General features: G+C 41.0%; 1 protein-coding gene across 1 annotated transcript in view; it reads left to right on the forward strand.

The window, feature by feature from the left end:
- lrpprc (leucine-rich pentatricopeptide repeat containing) overlaps nucleotides 1-17496 on the forward strand; it is a 59590-nt gene that overhangs the window by 32296 nt on the left and 9798 nt on the right. Inside the window, exons 25-32 of the mRNA XM_063491467.1 lie at nucleotides 219-325; nucleotides 5552-5620; nucleotides 5776-5866; nucleotides 6453-6595; nucleotides 8647-8770; nucleotides 11013-11139; nucleotides 15548-15636; nucleotides 15718-15922. Of these exons, the coding sequence (XP_063347537.1) occupies nucleotides 219-325; nucleotides 5552-5620; nucleotides 5776-5866; nucleotides 6453-6595; nucleotides 8647-8770; nucleotides 11013-11139; nucleotides 15548-15636; nucleotides 15718-15922 (955 nt within the window). The remainder of the gene's footprint in view (nucleotides 1-218; nucleotides 326-5551; nucleotides 5621-5775; nucleotides 5867-6452; nucleotides 6596-8646; nucleotides 8771-11012; nucleotides 11140-15547; nucleotides 15637-15717; nucleotides 15923-17496) is intronic.

Genomic DNA, 17496 nt, shown 5'->3' on the forward strand with positions numbered 1-17496 from the left:
AGCGTTTTAGCAAGTTCACTGGGGCAGCTTAGGCTTTCATTCGGGACCTGTGTTTGTTTGAGAGCTGTCTTGATAGGGCTGTTTTGTGAGTGGGACATTGTGCCAAATAATGGAATCAGAAGGAAATGAAGTGTGTGGTGGGTTTGTTTACCTTACGGGCGTTTTTATTCATGACCTTTCTCTGCTCTGTTTCCTCGCCTGTCTGTCTTTCTCTTCAGCCATGGACTTTGTGAGCCAGGAGCGAGGAGAGATGACCATGCTCTATGACCTGTTCTTCGCATTCCTGCAGACAGGCCGCTACCGCGAGGCCCGGAAAATCATCGAGGTAACATTGTGCCTTTATTAGAAGGTTTTATTTGTTAGACTGCACTCTGATCAGATCAGATCTCCAAAGAAAATTAGTTTCTTAGTCTTGGAAAATCTAGCTGATGAAAAATTGTTCTCCGGTGTGCATGGCCGTCATAAGCCGCACAGGACATGTAGGATGGAATTGCCAACCCTCTTTTTGTTATTGTAAATCATCTGACCCGAATATTCGATGAATATTTATATCTTTGTCATCTTAAGTCCTGCTTTAAAATCTGTGTAGATTAGTGCGAGAAAGAGAGAGGCAAAGCGGGCAGATAAGAAGCGATTTTCACATAAATGGAAGAGGGGTTGGGAATGGACAACAAGATAGAGAGATTGATGAGCAGATGAATAGAGGGATGAGCCTGACAACAGAGGAACAGAAACAAGGCCGATCAGAATGAGAACAAAACAGTAAAAAATATCTTAACTCCCTCGCCCTGACCTTGCTCTCTCTCGCTCTCTCTCTCGTGTCCTGGCGTGCACTGAAATGGGGATTTGTCCCTCTTGAGGATTTTCAAACCCTCTTAAATATTATCAGCGTGTTATTGTGGCTCTCGCTAGATTGTATGACTGTTATCCTACTTATAATAGCGAGTCAGCTACGTGCTACATGTGTGAGATTGCTGATGCCTTGTAAATAGATGTGCAGCTGACCTTGTCATGGAAAAAATAGCTCAGATTTGAATCCCACTGAAATGTTGTAGCACAGTACATACAAAAATCCCCAGACATGTTGCAACTGAAAAAAAAAATGCAGGAATATTGATTTAAAAGAAGTCCAGCAAGCCTATTTCCATGACTACTGAAAATTAAAGCGTACAAGATGTTAGTGGACAATGGCTGCTTTTTAACCAGAGTGTGTATTTACTACTTCCCACAAAGTATCACATCTACTGGCATTTTTATTAAATAAATAATTGTAATCTTTCCTTATCTGCTTTTCTGGACAAAGTTATCACTTTTCTTCAGATGTAGAATTCTTCTCACATTACTATAGTCCCTGTTGATTACATCGAAACTCCCTGGACTCCTCCATTTATTTCGGGAATTATTGCCATGGCAGGACTCGACGTCCCCGGCCTCAGGAAGCTATTGATTAGTTCTCTCAGGGGTGGGAATTGAAGATCCACGGAACAGGGCCTCTGCCAGACACTTCCATTGCACCCTTTCTGTATGTTTGGGCACGCCAGGCGTATCCGGCCACCCGATCTAGCGCACCACCGGGTGGTGACCAGTTGACAGCTCAGCTTCTCTCTTCATCCCATTATCTAACATATGCCTCCACAGATCTGATAATACAATTACAAAAATCAACTTGCAGCCTAGGGTGTGCTGGTAGATATGTATCTGTGAACACCTTAAAGCAGGGATTATACTTTTCACGAGTCTGTCAGAGTTCGCTCGGGTCCCAGCAATGTAAATTCCATTGCCAGATGGTTAGCGTGAGGGCCTGTGGTGGACTTAAAAGAATATGTCAGGAATGACTGCTCAGCAACTGGGTCTCCAGTTGTCGGCATCCTGGTCTGCAACAGAGTATGATTTGGGCTTTACGTTTAAATATGGTATTCATGGATGGAGTTTGCTGTGAATTGCTCAGTGGCCAATAACAAAACACCATTTGGGTTCATGCACCAAACTGGGAGGACATAAAAGTGTGTTAAATAGGGAAGAAAAGAACCGAAACTAGCGGTTAAAATGCTTCCTATAGCAGAAGACGGCTGCAGGGACTGGTTAATCCTCTCTGGGTTAAACACTACCAGCAACAGTGTTTCAAGTTACATATAGGTGCTTCAAAACTGCATTTACAACTTGGGATAAAATGCTAAAGTTCCCCAGTTTTACAGTTAACGGCTTTTCTTTGCTGTCTTTCAGAGTCTAATCAGGAGAAAACAAACAAAAAATGCAGTTGATATATTTCAAAAGCCAGGATTCACTTAACCTTCACAGACTTTTAGAACAGTCTAAACACAAAGTTCACTTTTGAACTCCCCAGTATTATACTTGCATGGCGATGGATCCACCGCTGAGGTGATAAACTACAATTGAATCATATCTTTGACTCAAATATGCATACACACACTCAGATGCACAAATACTTTTTCCCCTGTGAGAGCGTCAAGTGGCAGTCCAGAGTGGTGTCTCTCTTTAGGCTGTGTTTGGTATAATTGGCAGCTGATTAATCACAGCTAATTAAATGTAATGATAGAGAAAGGTGGCCAATTTTGTGCTAAATGGTCATGGTTAGATAGGGGATTGTCAGGTGGCCAGGCCTATTATTGTGTGTGTTATGGTCAAGGTTAGGTAGTATTGCTAAAGAGTGGTAAGCCATTATGTGTTTTTGTGTTAGGGAGAGGGGTTTGCCTCTGCGTGTGTGTATTTGTGTGTGTGGGGGGCTAAGTGGCCAGGTGATTAGTGGAATTAGGACATTAGGAATTGAGATGGAGAGGGTTTGTTAAGTGGAGGTGAGGAAAGGTCGACTCCAGCGCTTTCTTTTTGTCTATCCACGTAAGTAGGTGGGAGAAACCTGTGAAGATGCTTTGGCAACTATAAAAGCTACGCAAGACACCGAACAAGGTGGCAACAGGGACTCCAGTATAGTTTTATTTGAGCTGTTTGACATGTTTCCATGATCTCTGAGTGACTTTTTGTTTTTTGGGGGGGTGGGGTTTGTTTCGAACTTGAATTCTTTTCATGTAACCATGCGTGTGTGTAAACTATGTGCCTTCTTATTTCTGAGGATTTTGTTTTTGGCCCAGATTAGGGAGATTTGTCCTGATGGATTCAAAATCCCAAACATATTCGTGTGTGTGTGTGTGTGTGTGTGTGTGTGTGTGTGTGTGTGTGTGTGTGTGTGTGTGTGTGTGTGTGTGTGTGTGTGTGTGTGTGTGTGTGTGTGTGTGTGTGTGTGTGTGTGTGTGTGTGTGTGTGTGAGCAGTTGTGGTGCTTTGAGCCCTCAAGACTTTACCAAGTAAAAGGAATCGGAGGCAAAGAGATGGAGCACTTGCACCGGGCCTTAGTCTCTAAGAAGATTAGACAGACTGAGAGAGAGTGAGTGCAACACATTTTAATTTGTCCCTTTGGCTGGTTGGGTAAGAACATAATGCCTTTGCCTGGGACAGCTAGAGGGATGGAGAGGAGGAGCAGGAGAGATTTGGAGGAAGAGGGAGGGATTGAGAGAAGTGGGGATTGAAAGAGGAAAGCATGGCAGTCAGGGGAAGGGATGAAGCCGGTCTTTCCTTTTACTCTCCCCTCTCTCACAGTATGATGGGCTCCCATCAAAGAGGCCAGCAGGGATTGAGCGCTGTTGATCCTCATTCAGATTAACTTCCTGCCAGATCGGTCTGTCCATTTTTCTTTTTCTTTTTTTTCCTTAGCCAGATTACCAGGAAGACAGGCAGGGTGAGGTTTCTCAATCCTAGTCTTATTCAGATTGTATCAAAGCCCCCAGGAGACAGATGAAATCCTGATCACTGTTATTCCATGATAATCATCTAGTCACTCCTCATATCAGACTAAATCATAGCTACATGAGCCTGCAGATCAATCTATGTCAGCCTTTATTGACAGCCCACACACTCTGTCTGTCTGCATCTCACTGGTGTCCTAAAAATCTGAGCAAATCTCCTGGCTGTAGCTGCCGGGGCCTCAGATTCTCTGCATTTGAAATCATAATTTTATTGTTGAAGTTCCTTTTTTTTAATGTCATTTTCAAGAGTGTAGTGGGAGATCTTTCTGTAGTATTTCCACAGTTCATATAGGGCAGTTTGAGTGTTGCACTGTGGAGTCATAGATAAATTAAATTGTTTTCCTTCCAGAATGTATTTTGTTTTCCCCACCTTTAATTTTAGAATCTATACTACAAGGCAGAGTGGCTTCACTGGGTTTTTAAACTCATTCATGGCAAACATTTGTTAGTCTTGCCCCTACCATATACATTGGCTATGACGTTTTTTTGTATAAATATTGCTCTACAATACGCTCAACTTTTGTAATGTTTTGTAATCCTCTTTGTTTGGGTTGCCTCTGAGTTTTCTGCCTTCATTTATTCCCAGACTCCGTTATTCTGAGATACAGCAGCACATTTTGTATGACTTCCTGTTCTTTGTGGAGCTGAACGTGTTTTTTATGACTCTGGCTGTATGTTTGGAGTGTAGAAGAAATTTCTGATCTGTTAGATGCTTCTATGTTGTTACTGGATTATGAACAAAAATCTGAAGTCTGTAAATCTTTGCACAGCATTGCAAATTTGTATAATCTGAGTTTTGGATTACTGGTTAATGAAAAAGTAATTTAAACTATAAATTGAAAAAAGTACTTTGCAAACTTCTAATGGACATATTCTCTACACTGAAACCCAATGATTCGTCAGCTCTAATTAAAAGAAAAAAAGATCAATTGAGAATGAAAATAATTTCCTCAGATGTAGCTTTGCTAAATGCATGTGTCCGACTCCTGAACACATATTATATATCAGCTCTGTTTTCTTTGTAGCAATAAATTGCCCTTTAGCTTTTATGTAATGATAATCTGCAAGGCCAATCAAACACATTATCTTTACATTTGCCATTCTGCTTTACAAATAAAGTGACTGTGGATACATCATTGATGATCTTGTAAAACCACTGCACTTACGCAAAGCCTCCTGCCAGCAGACACATTTAATTTTTAAAATCTGTTGTATATCAGCTTGTGATTAGTCCACATCAATAAATGCTAATATTTAAGGACTCTTTAGACGGGTTCGGGTAAGGATAATGTTTTAATGGTTTTGTATCATATTAATCTCCATCATACATTCTGCTCAGTGAAGTAATTTTTTTTTTTTTAATTTATCCTTTAGTCTCAATGACACTTTTTACTTTGAGAGATAAAAATTCCTTTCTTAAGGGAGACCTGGTCAAGGGGCAGCAGAAATTGCAGCAAATATAAATAGAAGTAAAGAAACAAACACAATTGGCATGAAGTACAGACATTGTAGTAATAATAATATTAATAATAATAGTGACACTGATAAAATATAAGCCTGATGTTGGAAGATGTTATTAACTGGGAGCAAGTAAAAAAATGTTTGAAGCATGTCTTGTTGCTGAGCAGCATCTGACCATTTATTTGACATCTGAGAGATGTGAGGAACAATTTACTGACACTGCTATTTATCAATTAATCAGCTGATTTCTTTCATCTGTTTTCTTTTTTCTAGACCCCTGGGCTGAGGGCAAAGCCTGGACGCTTGCAGTGGTATGCAGAGAAATGCATTTTAAATAACCAGGTAGGTAACACACACACACACACACACACACACACACACACACACACACAAAATTACCTCAAATTACCAGAGCCACACAAAGAAGGCAGCAAAAATAATATAAATGCTGGAAAAAAAAATCAAAGTTAAACTATATATTCTGTCTGTGTGTACAGATAGAGGCCTTGGAGCAGATGGTGGACATGACAGCCAAGCTGTTTGAGTGCGACAGAGATGAGATGTACAATTATATCCTCCGGCTCTGCAGTAAGTCTTTTCCTTTCATTTGTCTGTGTGCTCTTTTATTTTGTTTCTCTGTTTGTGGGTGTTTGTGGGTTTGACCTACAAACTGCCCCCCCCCCCCCCCCCCCTCCCTCCCTGACCTCATCTTCAGTTGTGACTTCTCACCTCTGGGTGTGCCTCCTGAGCTCATTCCCAGACCTTGAGTGTGCAGCAGAATGGGATCAGTCAGAAGTCAGAAGAAGACATGGTGTGATTGCTGCACTGGAGAGCAGAACAGATAACGCTTGTGATTGGAGTGTTAAAGCTGATTGTCGACCCATTACCCTTCCCCACACACACACACACACACACACACACACACACACACACACACACACACCACTAGCTGGTGTGTTTGATAAATTACACCATAGTTGAGGGTCAGTCTGTTGATCAGATTAGTGCTTTGATTGCCTTCTCTCAGCATGGAGCGCTTTGTCAGAAATTGCTCTCTTGAGCATGCTGGGTAGTGAGCTGACTATATAGGCTCACAGGTCTGTGTGTCATGGCTTCCAATAACAAATCATAAACATTTTCTCATTCTCACTGCTTTGTTTCTGGTTGCTTTCAGAGGAGACCAACAATTGGCAGAGGGCAGAAGCCATGTGGACGAAGATGCAGGAGGAGAACGTTGTTCCCAGGGAGAGGACTCTGCGTTTACTGGCAGACATCCTGAAGAGAAATGGCCAGGAGGTCCCTTTCGAGGTACCGGAGGTAAAGTCCCAGCTTACAATAAAATGAAAATCCCAATAATGCTCAGTTGGCAGGTCTGTTATTAGAAAGATGATTGCCATGAGCAGGGAAGGCAAACCTAAAAGCAAAGGCAAGAAGAACGAGCTGTCAAGGTGCCTGATATTAAATATGACATACAGCCCTGTAGCACTAATGGTAAGACTCAACATAGTGGGCCTGTTCATAGCTTTGTGTCCGTAAGTCTTTAATCACGGCAGTCAATTTGATCAGTTGAAGTAATTACCTGTTAGGTAATATTTCCTTTTTTTTTTTTAGAATTTTTATTGTCTAAAAAGCTATTTTTTATGATGTGAGATTGTTGCTATTTTGAGATATTATATTAAGTCATTGTTTAATCAATAATCAACAAATCATTGAGGCGTTCCCCAAGGCTTTGTCCCAGGACCACTTATGGTTTGAATATACATGCTTCCTCTCAGCCAGATCATTCATAGCCTTAATATTGCCCATTCAGTTTTGCTCATAACACAGTATTAAATCTCTGCTGTGCAACACCAGTAGCCTTGACAATCTATTGACCTTTCTAAATGACATCAAATCCAGGCTATCTCAGAACCTTCCAAAGTTAATTTGATAATAACTTTTATATATTACCTATTGGTCAGAAAGAATTCCACTTCTCTAGCCTACACTAAGTGTAGCTCACCTAAAATGTCAAGCATTGAGCTCATAACCTGGCAGGGACTTTTGGATACTGAGCTCTGTTTTGATGTTCAAACAGGAGGAACAGTCTGATGATTGAGATCAGAATGACAATTTCATTTAATCTTATAATTCTTGTCTTTAAAATATTTTTTAATTCTATCACTTTTGTGACTGTTTAACAGGCAATACTGTTGATTTTATTTTTCCTGTATTTCTTATTTTGTGCCTTGTTAGTTTTTGTTTTTATAGTAATCAATACTAAGGCTTACTCAGCCCTCTTTGATGGTTTATACCTAAAATTGCATGGTAATAACACAATAATTACATTTAATATTCGGTACATTACTGGTCCTGTACTGATGTGGCAAAGTTCTTTAAAAGTTGCACTCCCTCATTCAAATCACAATGGTCTAATTACTGCTTTTTTAAATTTAGATGACACTACATGTTTATTTTTTTGTCTGAATAAAACTGTTGCTGACTGAATCGATTAACCAAAGAGCAGGTTGACCCCAGACTCTGATTGTAGGAGCAACCCCCCCACGCCCCCCAAACAACCTCTGAAAACTCTTATCAGCCGCTCTCCATGCAGCCCCCCTACTCTGCTCCACTTTAAGCCCCTGTTCATTACATGCCGAGGAAACAGGATTGAAGCTCTGATCTGAAGTGTAGTCAATCAGACCGGTTGGCTGGTGAAAGGAATTACAGCTTGATCTGTCTCTAAATCTGTAATGCCAGACTAATTTAGCCAGACACTAAATGCTACCATATGGTTGTCGCTTGATGCTTGGCTCGATATGAGTGTTCAGCTGTAACAAAATTAAATGGAGAGAATTAAATTTTATTTCTTTACTAATTAAGTACAATAATTAGTAAAGAGATGAAGTCTTAAAAAGCCTTAAATTCCTCTTGTTTGCTTTATTCCTTCACTATGCATTTTTCCTGAGCTTGGTGTGCGCGCCTGAAGCAGCCTGAAGCATGATGAGACAGAAAGTGATTGCCGTTGCCTGAAGCGATGAACTTCGTGACCCCAGGGGCTCTTGAGTTGACACCACCCGCTCCAGCACACACATTCTCTAGCACGCACACTTTTCCTTTGCCCCTGGGGTGCCAAACCTAATTTGCCCCCAGCCGATACAGCTTAACCCCCTTCCCTTGCTGCTACATGGGTGACCGAGCATTATGGGACCTTGCCCTGCCTGTCAGGCATTATTGCACTGTCATATATGCACATAAACACTCCAGCTCTTTCCCAGGACACAGCTGAACATGTTTCAGACCTTAATACTTGATGTAGCTGCATTTTGTGGACATCAGACTGAGTATAAGCACTGTTTTATACGTGTGTTTGTGTGTTGTTTTTCTAGACCTGGTACCAGCAAGCTGCCACCACACAGCAGGTCAAGTTCGCAACAACCCCCACTGCAACTGAAAGTGTTAGTGATTACCAGGTCCGTCTGTTGGCCCTCTGTAAGAAGGGCAAGGCCAAAGGTAAGCAGCAGGAGGTCCTGCTATTGTTCTCCTGTAAGACTTAGAGGGGAGACAATACTACATTTGTCATACTTAAAACATCAGAGGTGTATAAAATGACCAATTCCAGTCTCTTAAAACTAGAATTTGAGAATATAAGACAATAGAAATTGTTTATCAGACAATTTCCTACTTTCCCGTCATTCATGGTGATAGCATTGGGATCTTTTTTGCAATGTTTTATATTCAAAGAGTTCGGCAATATTTCTGCAAAACCATGTGAAAGACTCATTGCCAGTTATTGCAAACGCTGGATTGCAGTTGTTTCTGCCATAGTTAGCAGAACCAGTTATTAGGTTAATGGGCGATTGGTTATTCTCAAAGGGCCAGGTAGGCTTGGATACCTTTTTTCCCTCTTAATAAATGAAATCATCATTTAAAAACTACAGTTTGTATTTGCGCTGGTTATTTTTGACTGATCTTCGATTAACAAATCTGTAAAAAAAAAATCAGAAATCGGGAAGGGGTAAGTATTTTTTCATGGCACCTGCACAACAAGTTATCTCCAAAAGCATCGAATTGTTTTTCTTTACTCAACCCCATTTCACGTCTTGATAAATTACAGTCTGTTACACTTAGGGATGGGTATTGATAAGATTTTCACGATTCCGATTCCATTTTCGATTCTGTTTAACGATTCGATTCTTTATCGATTCTCTTATCGATTCCTTTTTTAAAAAAAAAGGAGAACACTAAGGTCAATTAGCTTAGAACTTTGTTTTATATCTTCTCTTTGAACAAGATAGAAATTTAGGAGTAACATGGCCTTACAAACCCAACAGTGAGATCTTAAGAGATCCACAGCCTACGGCTCTTCAATGGGGTGTCACAGGGTCCCTGGGGAAAAAATTGTAAATGTAAAATAATAAAATAAATATTCTTCTGTAGCAATAACAAAGTATAACATAAATTATTCTGTAGCAATTACACAAGAATATCCAGTAATCTCCCTGCCTACAATTAAACACATTCACTTACCGAAAATCGGGGGCATCTGGTGTGGCAAATGCCTTTTACCACAAACTTAGTCAGTGCTCGGTGACATTTTGGCCTGAAAGGAGACGCTACCGGTAGACTGCAGCGAAAACTGCCAGCATCTGAGCCAGCCAGACTCTGTCTCTCTCATCATGGTCACCTAAATGCACAGTAATGGCAGGTTTTGTAATAAGGCAGATCGCGCTAACATAATATGCATAATATAGTTGATTATTTACCTGCCGCATTAACGGGAGAGGACGTGCAAACGTTACCGCTGCTGCTGGGTTGAGATTCACGAGTCCGGAGCGGAATTAAAAACACGACATTCATTTAAGGTCATCGCGTGTTTTGTGAGCAAATGCTTTTGCATATTCGTAGTGTTTGCTCCCTTAAATGAAATATCTACTTTGCAAGTATTGCAAGTTGCCCTGTTGTCATCCGTTCTCGTAAAGTATGACCAAACTTTTTAGCGTTTGAGCCGGCATGTTTCCTGCCAGGTAAAGGACGCTCCGCAACGTGGTGACGTCATTCGGGGCGACTGGAATCGATAAGGGAATCGTTTGCAAAAATGGCAAACAATTCCAAGGAATTGAAACAGTGGGAACCGGTTCTCAACAAGAACCGGTTTTCGATACCCATCCCTAGTTACACTCTTACGTGGGATTCTCTTTCCTAAGAAAGTTTTTCCTCCCAAAAATTGAGCATCTAACTTTCTGACATGTGACTTTTTTACCTGCCCACCTTTTCATTTTGCTTTCTGCTGATTCATGCTGTGTAGGCATGGCATTTTCCTCTTGACCCAGCATTTTTTTTTTTTTTTTAAATTGTACTATTGGTGAAATCTACTGAGTGCCAAGCCTGCTGATTCATTGAGGGGGGAAAAGAATAAATGTCAAATTATACTTGAAATGAAGTAGTTCATATAGCAGTCTTGGGTGACTACTGTTCCAAACAGAGGCTGTTAAAGGCGCAATAAAGTGCCTGCTGTCATAGGAAACATGATGTTACCATTTCTCCTCAATATTTATAGGAAAACGTGTAAATACACGTTTTCCTATAAATATTGAGGAGAAATGGTAACATCATGTTTTACTATTGTGTGTTCAGATTAGGCTGTTCCAATCCATTTATACAGGGATAATCTTAAATTTTATTTTTCAGTTATCTCAGCCAATCTCATGACTCACTTTTCCCCTCTCCCTTTTTTCTTGCTTTCTTCCTGCAGATGCATTTGGGATGCTAAAGGAAGCAGACAAAAAAGGTGTGGCACTAGGCCCCTCCCCCTACGACCACCTGATTCGTGCTCTGTTGGCCGAGGGATCTATGGATGAAGCCATGGCAGTCAAGGACATGTAGGTGTATTAATATCTTGATTTGTGCCAAAATCATCTGGGAAAAAAGCAAATATTTTTTACTGCTTATATTCTCAGTTTATTGTCTTGTACGTATCCCTGGTTGCCAAAAAGACTTCAGGTTGTGCAGAAGTCTATGTGGACTTGTAAACGCTACTGTGTTTAGGGGCTTAATGTCTGGTATGAAAATCATACAGTCATGCACATAATGCAAAAAAACATTTTTCATTTGTAGGTGTAATGCAAGTGTTGGTAATCTCACACAATGCCTGGATTGCAGATTTTAAATTCGCATCTGGAGGAATGTCACTGGTGAATTCATCTCCATCCAGCTCACAGTCAGCTTTGAAGTGAATTTGTATGATGGATTGTCAGTTTTATAAGGGATCACACCCTAAAACATGCAGTAGGAGGGTTTTCCAATGCTGTCAGGTTTAGCAGTTTGGCGTGACATAATGCAGTTCTCTCCATACATCTGCTTTGATTTATAAGGAGTGGGTTTTAGCTTTTGTTTTAGAAGGGCAATCAGATTTTTTCCCGATATCTAAGTATGATAACCAACTAATTGTGTTTAGTTTTTCCTTGAAAATCAACAGCAGCAAAACAAAAGGGATCCCTTTCCATAGTTGTTCATATTTTAGAAGAGTTAACATAAGTGAAATATCCAGCCCCTAAAGCAGACAGAAAGCACCGCAGTTTGTATTAAACTTACAATTCAACATGTAGTTTAATGCTCTGCTACTTTTCCTGTCACTCCTCAGCTGGTGGTAGCAGGTCGCCTCAGGCTAAATCTGCAGCTCCTCAGTAGACATGAGGATTACAAACTGATTGTGTGCTAACACATTCAGTTCTGCTGGATATGGACAATGGTTCTTACTAAGCCCTGAGACACACACACACACACACACACACACACACACACACGCTTGGATATATAGATTAATTTTGGTTCTCTGGAAAGCGGGTGACTTTGTGCAGGGACATCAGTCTTCTTCCAATTAGTAATGTATCATGTGTTGTTGTTTCGTTCGTGGGCCATATCGGGGCTTAGGCCTGGAGAGGAATGGATGGACAGACAGAGGTATTAAAGATGCGAGCTTAGCACAGGGCTGATCTTCTTCTCTGTTTTGTCTTTTATAGGTAATCTCCAACTTTCCCTTTTTTCTGTCTCCTTTTGTCCCTTTCTTTATATCACTTTCTTTCTGCAGAGGAGAAACACAGAAGCAAAGAGTTACGATAATAACATAATGACACACACTGACAGAAGAGCTGCAGTTACTAATTTGTGCTGAAAGAAAAAACATGTAAAAACATCTATTACACTATCAGTCTCTTCCCTGTTTCCAGCTCCCTACATGGTTCACTCTCTTATATTATGAGAAATAATCATATCAATTTTAGAGCCGTGTTTCAACAAGCACAAGGCAATGCAAGCGATAACCCATCTCCAGTCTCTGTTTGAATTGGTTTATGGCATCCCTGCCTGGATAAAAGCTTAGTTTATCTGCGCTCTTAATGAGAAGTGAAATGAGCTGAGAGGAAAGTCGGGGAGAGATGGAAATGGAAAGGAAAGGATGGAGATAAAAAGGGCTAAATGGGAAAAGAGGAGTGAACAAGGGGAGGAGGGCTAGATTTAATCACGTACGGGGATAATGAAGACGCTATAGGCATTAATTCTCAGTGCATGTGGGTGTGTTTGTTTTTGGGTAATCTGTACAGAATTGAGCAGCGGGGTACTTATGGTGAGATTAAGGGATTGGGAGAGAGTGATGATGAGAGAGAAGAAGAAGTGGGTGACGCACAATATCCCTAGAAGGAGAAGGTGAGAGTGTGTGTTGGGAGACAGCTTCTGGAGATTTTCTTCCACCTGATAAGAATAATTCTGACCCCGCTGCTCAGTCTCCACAGCAATCTGTCGCCGACCCTGTTACTCCTCCAATCTCCGGCGTGACCCTGTCACAGCGGCCGCCGGATGCTGCCCGGCCTGGTGTCGCCACAGTGATAAGGATTGCCAGCCTGATGCTCAATTGAGCGGGCAGATTAATCTGGTTGCAGGGGTATAATAATAAAAAGGGGGGGAAAAGGCAGGAGGCAAGCTTGATTGAGGTTTTAGTGGCAAAGAAATGAAAAAGAGGAGGGCTGGAAAGGACAGCAAGTTAGATGGACATGCAGAGTGAAAGGAGGAGGATTTGATGAGAGGGAGCAGCTCCCAGAGGCCTCGGTGCTGCAGCGTAATACCACACACAGCAGGAAGGAACATCACGTATATGACAACATCAATCAACCGCTTGATGTCTGCATTATTTTCAGGTCACAGCAGAAGCTCAGACTTGTTTTCAATCAGATTTGTTCCTATTGTCTTGTCTGTCATATATCTTTCAGCTCATGCGTGTATCCCCTCTGTCTCTATGGAGTCTAATGCTTTTCAAAATGCGATGCCTGATAATGGCGGAGAAGACACCGTCACACGGCTATCGCAGATTATAAAGATGTGTTTTTAGAGATACAGTATTGGCTTTAAAGTTGGAAATAATGGACTTGCCCATAGCATCGTTCAGATATGGAACAAATCTGTCATGTATATTATGTACTTCTGATATCAAGAAATTGAAATGTAAATAGATGCATTTTTTTTAGCTTTCATTTTAACAGAACATCCCACATTAGGGTTAGATGACACGCAATAATACCTCTTTTATTTTTATATATATAAGAATTTGAGCAGTTGACATGAGCATAAACTGAATAGAGACGAGCTTTTCTTTTTTTCCAATTTATGTGACGATTATGAGAGTAAAATGTTTTAAAAATAAACCCAGACAGAAACACTGTGGCAATGATTTGTACATTTATCTTATTTTTACATAATTTACTCAATTAAATATGTGACAAATTGAGTTTAGCAAAAAAGGTAGGGCTGTGCGATATGACCAAAATCTCATATCCCCATATAAGACATCTATCGTCCGATAACGATATAAATCACAAAAATTTAACATCTTCTGTAAATTCTGTGAATCTCGGGCAGCTGAAGTGTTTCCAGCTGGGCATCGTGTACCTGGAGTCCAGTGTTTTAACCGATGCATGAAACGATACATTTTTAGACATAAGTTGTAACGGCCGCCGTTTTCTTTGTGAGTATTTATTACACGGCATGCTGCGGGGAAAAGCCTGTTCTAACGTTTGAGTCTAAGGTATATTTTTAGCACCTGACGGCTCTTTTTTGCTTCTCATCCGTAAACACTCTGCATACTCTTTCACGTGATTCAGTTTATTTTGAAAAGTCTCAACAGGATCTTGAGCTTTATTCTGAAAGGTTTATGTGGAAAATAAACAAGCGGACACGCGATGGTTTTACCGTCCTTGTTGCTAACGACAACGCATAAAAACAGGCGCTTGTCCGTCCATAGTGTGGTTATATTAAATATAAAAGAAAGAGAGAACTTTAAGAAATTAATATAGCCACTACAGTGACCATCAAAACGACGAAAAAATATTGCCGTAAACAGTTTATTTTGCGACACCATGAAACAAACTATAGCGTAAAATGGAACGATAGACGTTTTTATATCGTCATCCGATATATATCGTTATATCGAACAGCCTTAAAAAAGGTATAAATAAAATGTTAGTAGAACATTTTTTTTTTTTACAATGGGCAAAACAATATTTGTAAATTGGCAAAATCTCAGAGACAACTTTGTCCGAAATGGATAGTTGTTTCTGTTCTTGTTTATTACTTTCCAACTTGTGCAGGACAACTTGAAATCTTAATTCTCTTCTTCATTGTCGTCTTCTTTTAGCGGCTCCCTTTAGGCGTCACCACAGCGGATAGCCTGCCTGCTGCCTATTCCAAACATCCCCTTCTGTCACACCAACCCCTCTCCATCTCCTCCTCCACTACATCCATGAATCTTCTCTGTGATCCTCTTCTTTTCCTCCCACCTCTGCACATTTACAAACCCTCTCAGTCTTGTTTCTCAAACTTTGTCTCCAAACTGCCCAATCTGAGCTGTCCCTCTGATATACTCATTTCTAATCCCATCCTTTCCGGTGACTTGCAATGAAAATATGAGCATCTTCAACCCTGCCACTTTCAGCTTGGCCTCACCAAGCCATACATAACAGCAGGTCGCTCTATCATCTATAAACCCTTCCTTTCACTCTTGCTGCTGTTTTTGTGTCACAAATCATCTCCAAAACTCTCGTATTTATCCATCTTGTGTAACTAATATAAAATTGGAAGTTATTTTAACATTTAGTAGCTCACCATTGATGTGAGACAAACAAACATCAATCCCTTTGGCTGATGTATTGGTGCACTCCTAACGTATTGTCGAGTTTGTCTTTTCCTTGTGTATTACTGTAGTATTCCACAGATAACCAAGGAATTATTTGTCTCCCTTAGTGCTGAAACTCGGGTGCCAGGTTTCAAGCTGACTGATATTGCCAGCAGTTTACTCATCATCACACAAAGCAAGAAAGGCCAGGTCAAAGGTAAGAAATGGACATGCATGCTTAACACAAACATACACATTGTTTTTTGTACACGCAGTCACTTGTTGCACTCCTCCACAGAGGCTCTTGAGAGACTGAAGTCTATGCTTCAGTTGGACCATGTGCCCTCGCATCTTGCCATCACCAGGCTGGTTCAGGCTCTGGGTAGTCAAGGCGACGTGGAGGGGATCCAGGAAGTGGAATCATTAATAAAGAGCCTTGGTACAAGCCCCAACCTGTCCAGCATGGTGTTTGTCAACAACACTGCCCTGGCACACATCAAAAAGTAAGTTTATATGTAGAGATTTGTCAGTGGACTTGTTAGATTCACAGCATGTACAGCTTTTCAGACATTCACCGATATCTGTTCATCCATCACCACCAACGTGTAGTGAAATGTATGGACATTCAGCAGGAAAAAAAAAAGACTGAAGATAGGTTGCATGAGCAAAATGTTTCAACGCAGTCGAGTGAGTCTTTTATGCCATTTCGTAAGCACTGTTGGATATAAACAGTTTAATGCACTACCCCACAGGAGAGTGTGGCAAGATCCAGGCTGACACACTGTTAAAGTAAAAGCTTACAGGGCTGCCAGGGCGTTAAGTACAAATGGGAAACACGGGCATAATAGGATTATTCATGGGTTCCTTTTAATGTCATGAAAAGAGCCGTCCTCCGTTCCTCCTTTGTCTCTTCTCAAACTGCAGAGCAAAATAATAAAATGCATTGTGCATCAAAGTTTCATTGTGAAACTTATGCATTAGAGCTGCGCGCCAGCTCGAACAGAGGCATCCCCGCGCCATCTCAGAGGGACAGCGAGAAGTGAAGAACAGCAAGGCGGTCTCACGCCTGATTGGCCATCGTAGCGCGGATCTGTCAGCTTGAACCCTGACCTCTGGGAGCTGCGCTCTGAGCCTCCCTGACACATGCTTCCCCTTTGTATCTGAGTCAAGCTGACTGGTTAAGAGCAGCGGCGGAAAAGCAAGCGGTCCCGGAAAGCGGAGCACCACATTTAGAGGGGCCCTTTGCTGAATTATTCAGACGGTCCCAGTCGCAACAATCAGCGTAGATATGTTCCCCCACCTCCAGACACTCACACTTATATATATGCGCACACACACACACACACCCTGGAAGTTAAATATTCATCACGACTGGTGACGGCAGGGGGTGAGCAGGGAGCATAAAGTGTTAGTAGTGTGGCTGGGTTGCCAGTTTGAGTTGTTTTAGGTTTGTAATGCTGTGGTATGCAGGCTTTGTGTGGTTGTGGCAACCTCAGCAGAAAAACATTTCACAGAATAGGCGGGAGAAGGAGTGTGCACTCAGAGGGAGGCTGTAAGGGACAAAAAGTGAAACTAATATGATTTTAATATTACATTTTAGATATATTTAAAGTCCAAAAATGGCATTTTGGAGTTTTTGTTTGTTTTGGTTTTGTTGTCGTTTTATCGGCCACTTTATCCCATTCTTGATCTCTTTAAAAACAGCTGTATTGGAGATTTATGCATGTTGCAGTTTACGCATAATAAGTTAGTGCGAATTCAGAAAGAAATCTGATCTTTTTTTTGAGGACAAAATCAGGTGTGGAGGTTTGGTGGTGGTTGGGTGTGTAACAAGTCCAACTTTTAAACAAGGAACCTGCTTTCCCTCTAATGAACTTGGACAACTTAAATCACATTGTGAGGTTTGAAGTGTTGCATTACTTTCGAGTTTTACGCGAATTTCCAACTCCATATTTTTAGTCTTAAGCTCATCACAATAATAAACCATATATCCGCTCTCACTGGCGACTTATAAATGCAAGACTAGAGCTCTAACAAGCCTGAAAGTCCCACACCATTACACCACCACCACCAGCCT

This window comes from Pelmatolapia mariae, linkage group LG13 (genome assembly GCF_036321145.2).
Source record: "Pelmatolapia mariae isolate MD_Pm_ZW linkage group LG13, Pm_UMD_F_2, whole genome shotgun sequence".
NCBI classification, from domain to species: domain Eukaryota; kingdom Metazoa; phylum Chordata; class Actinopteri; order Cichliformes; family Cichlidae; genus Pelmatolapia; species Pelmatolapia mariae.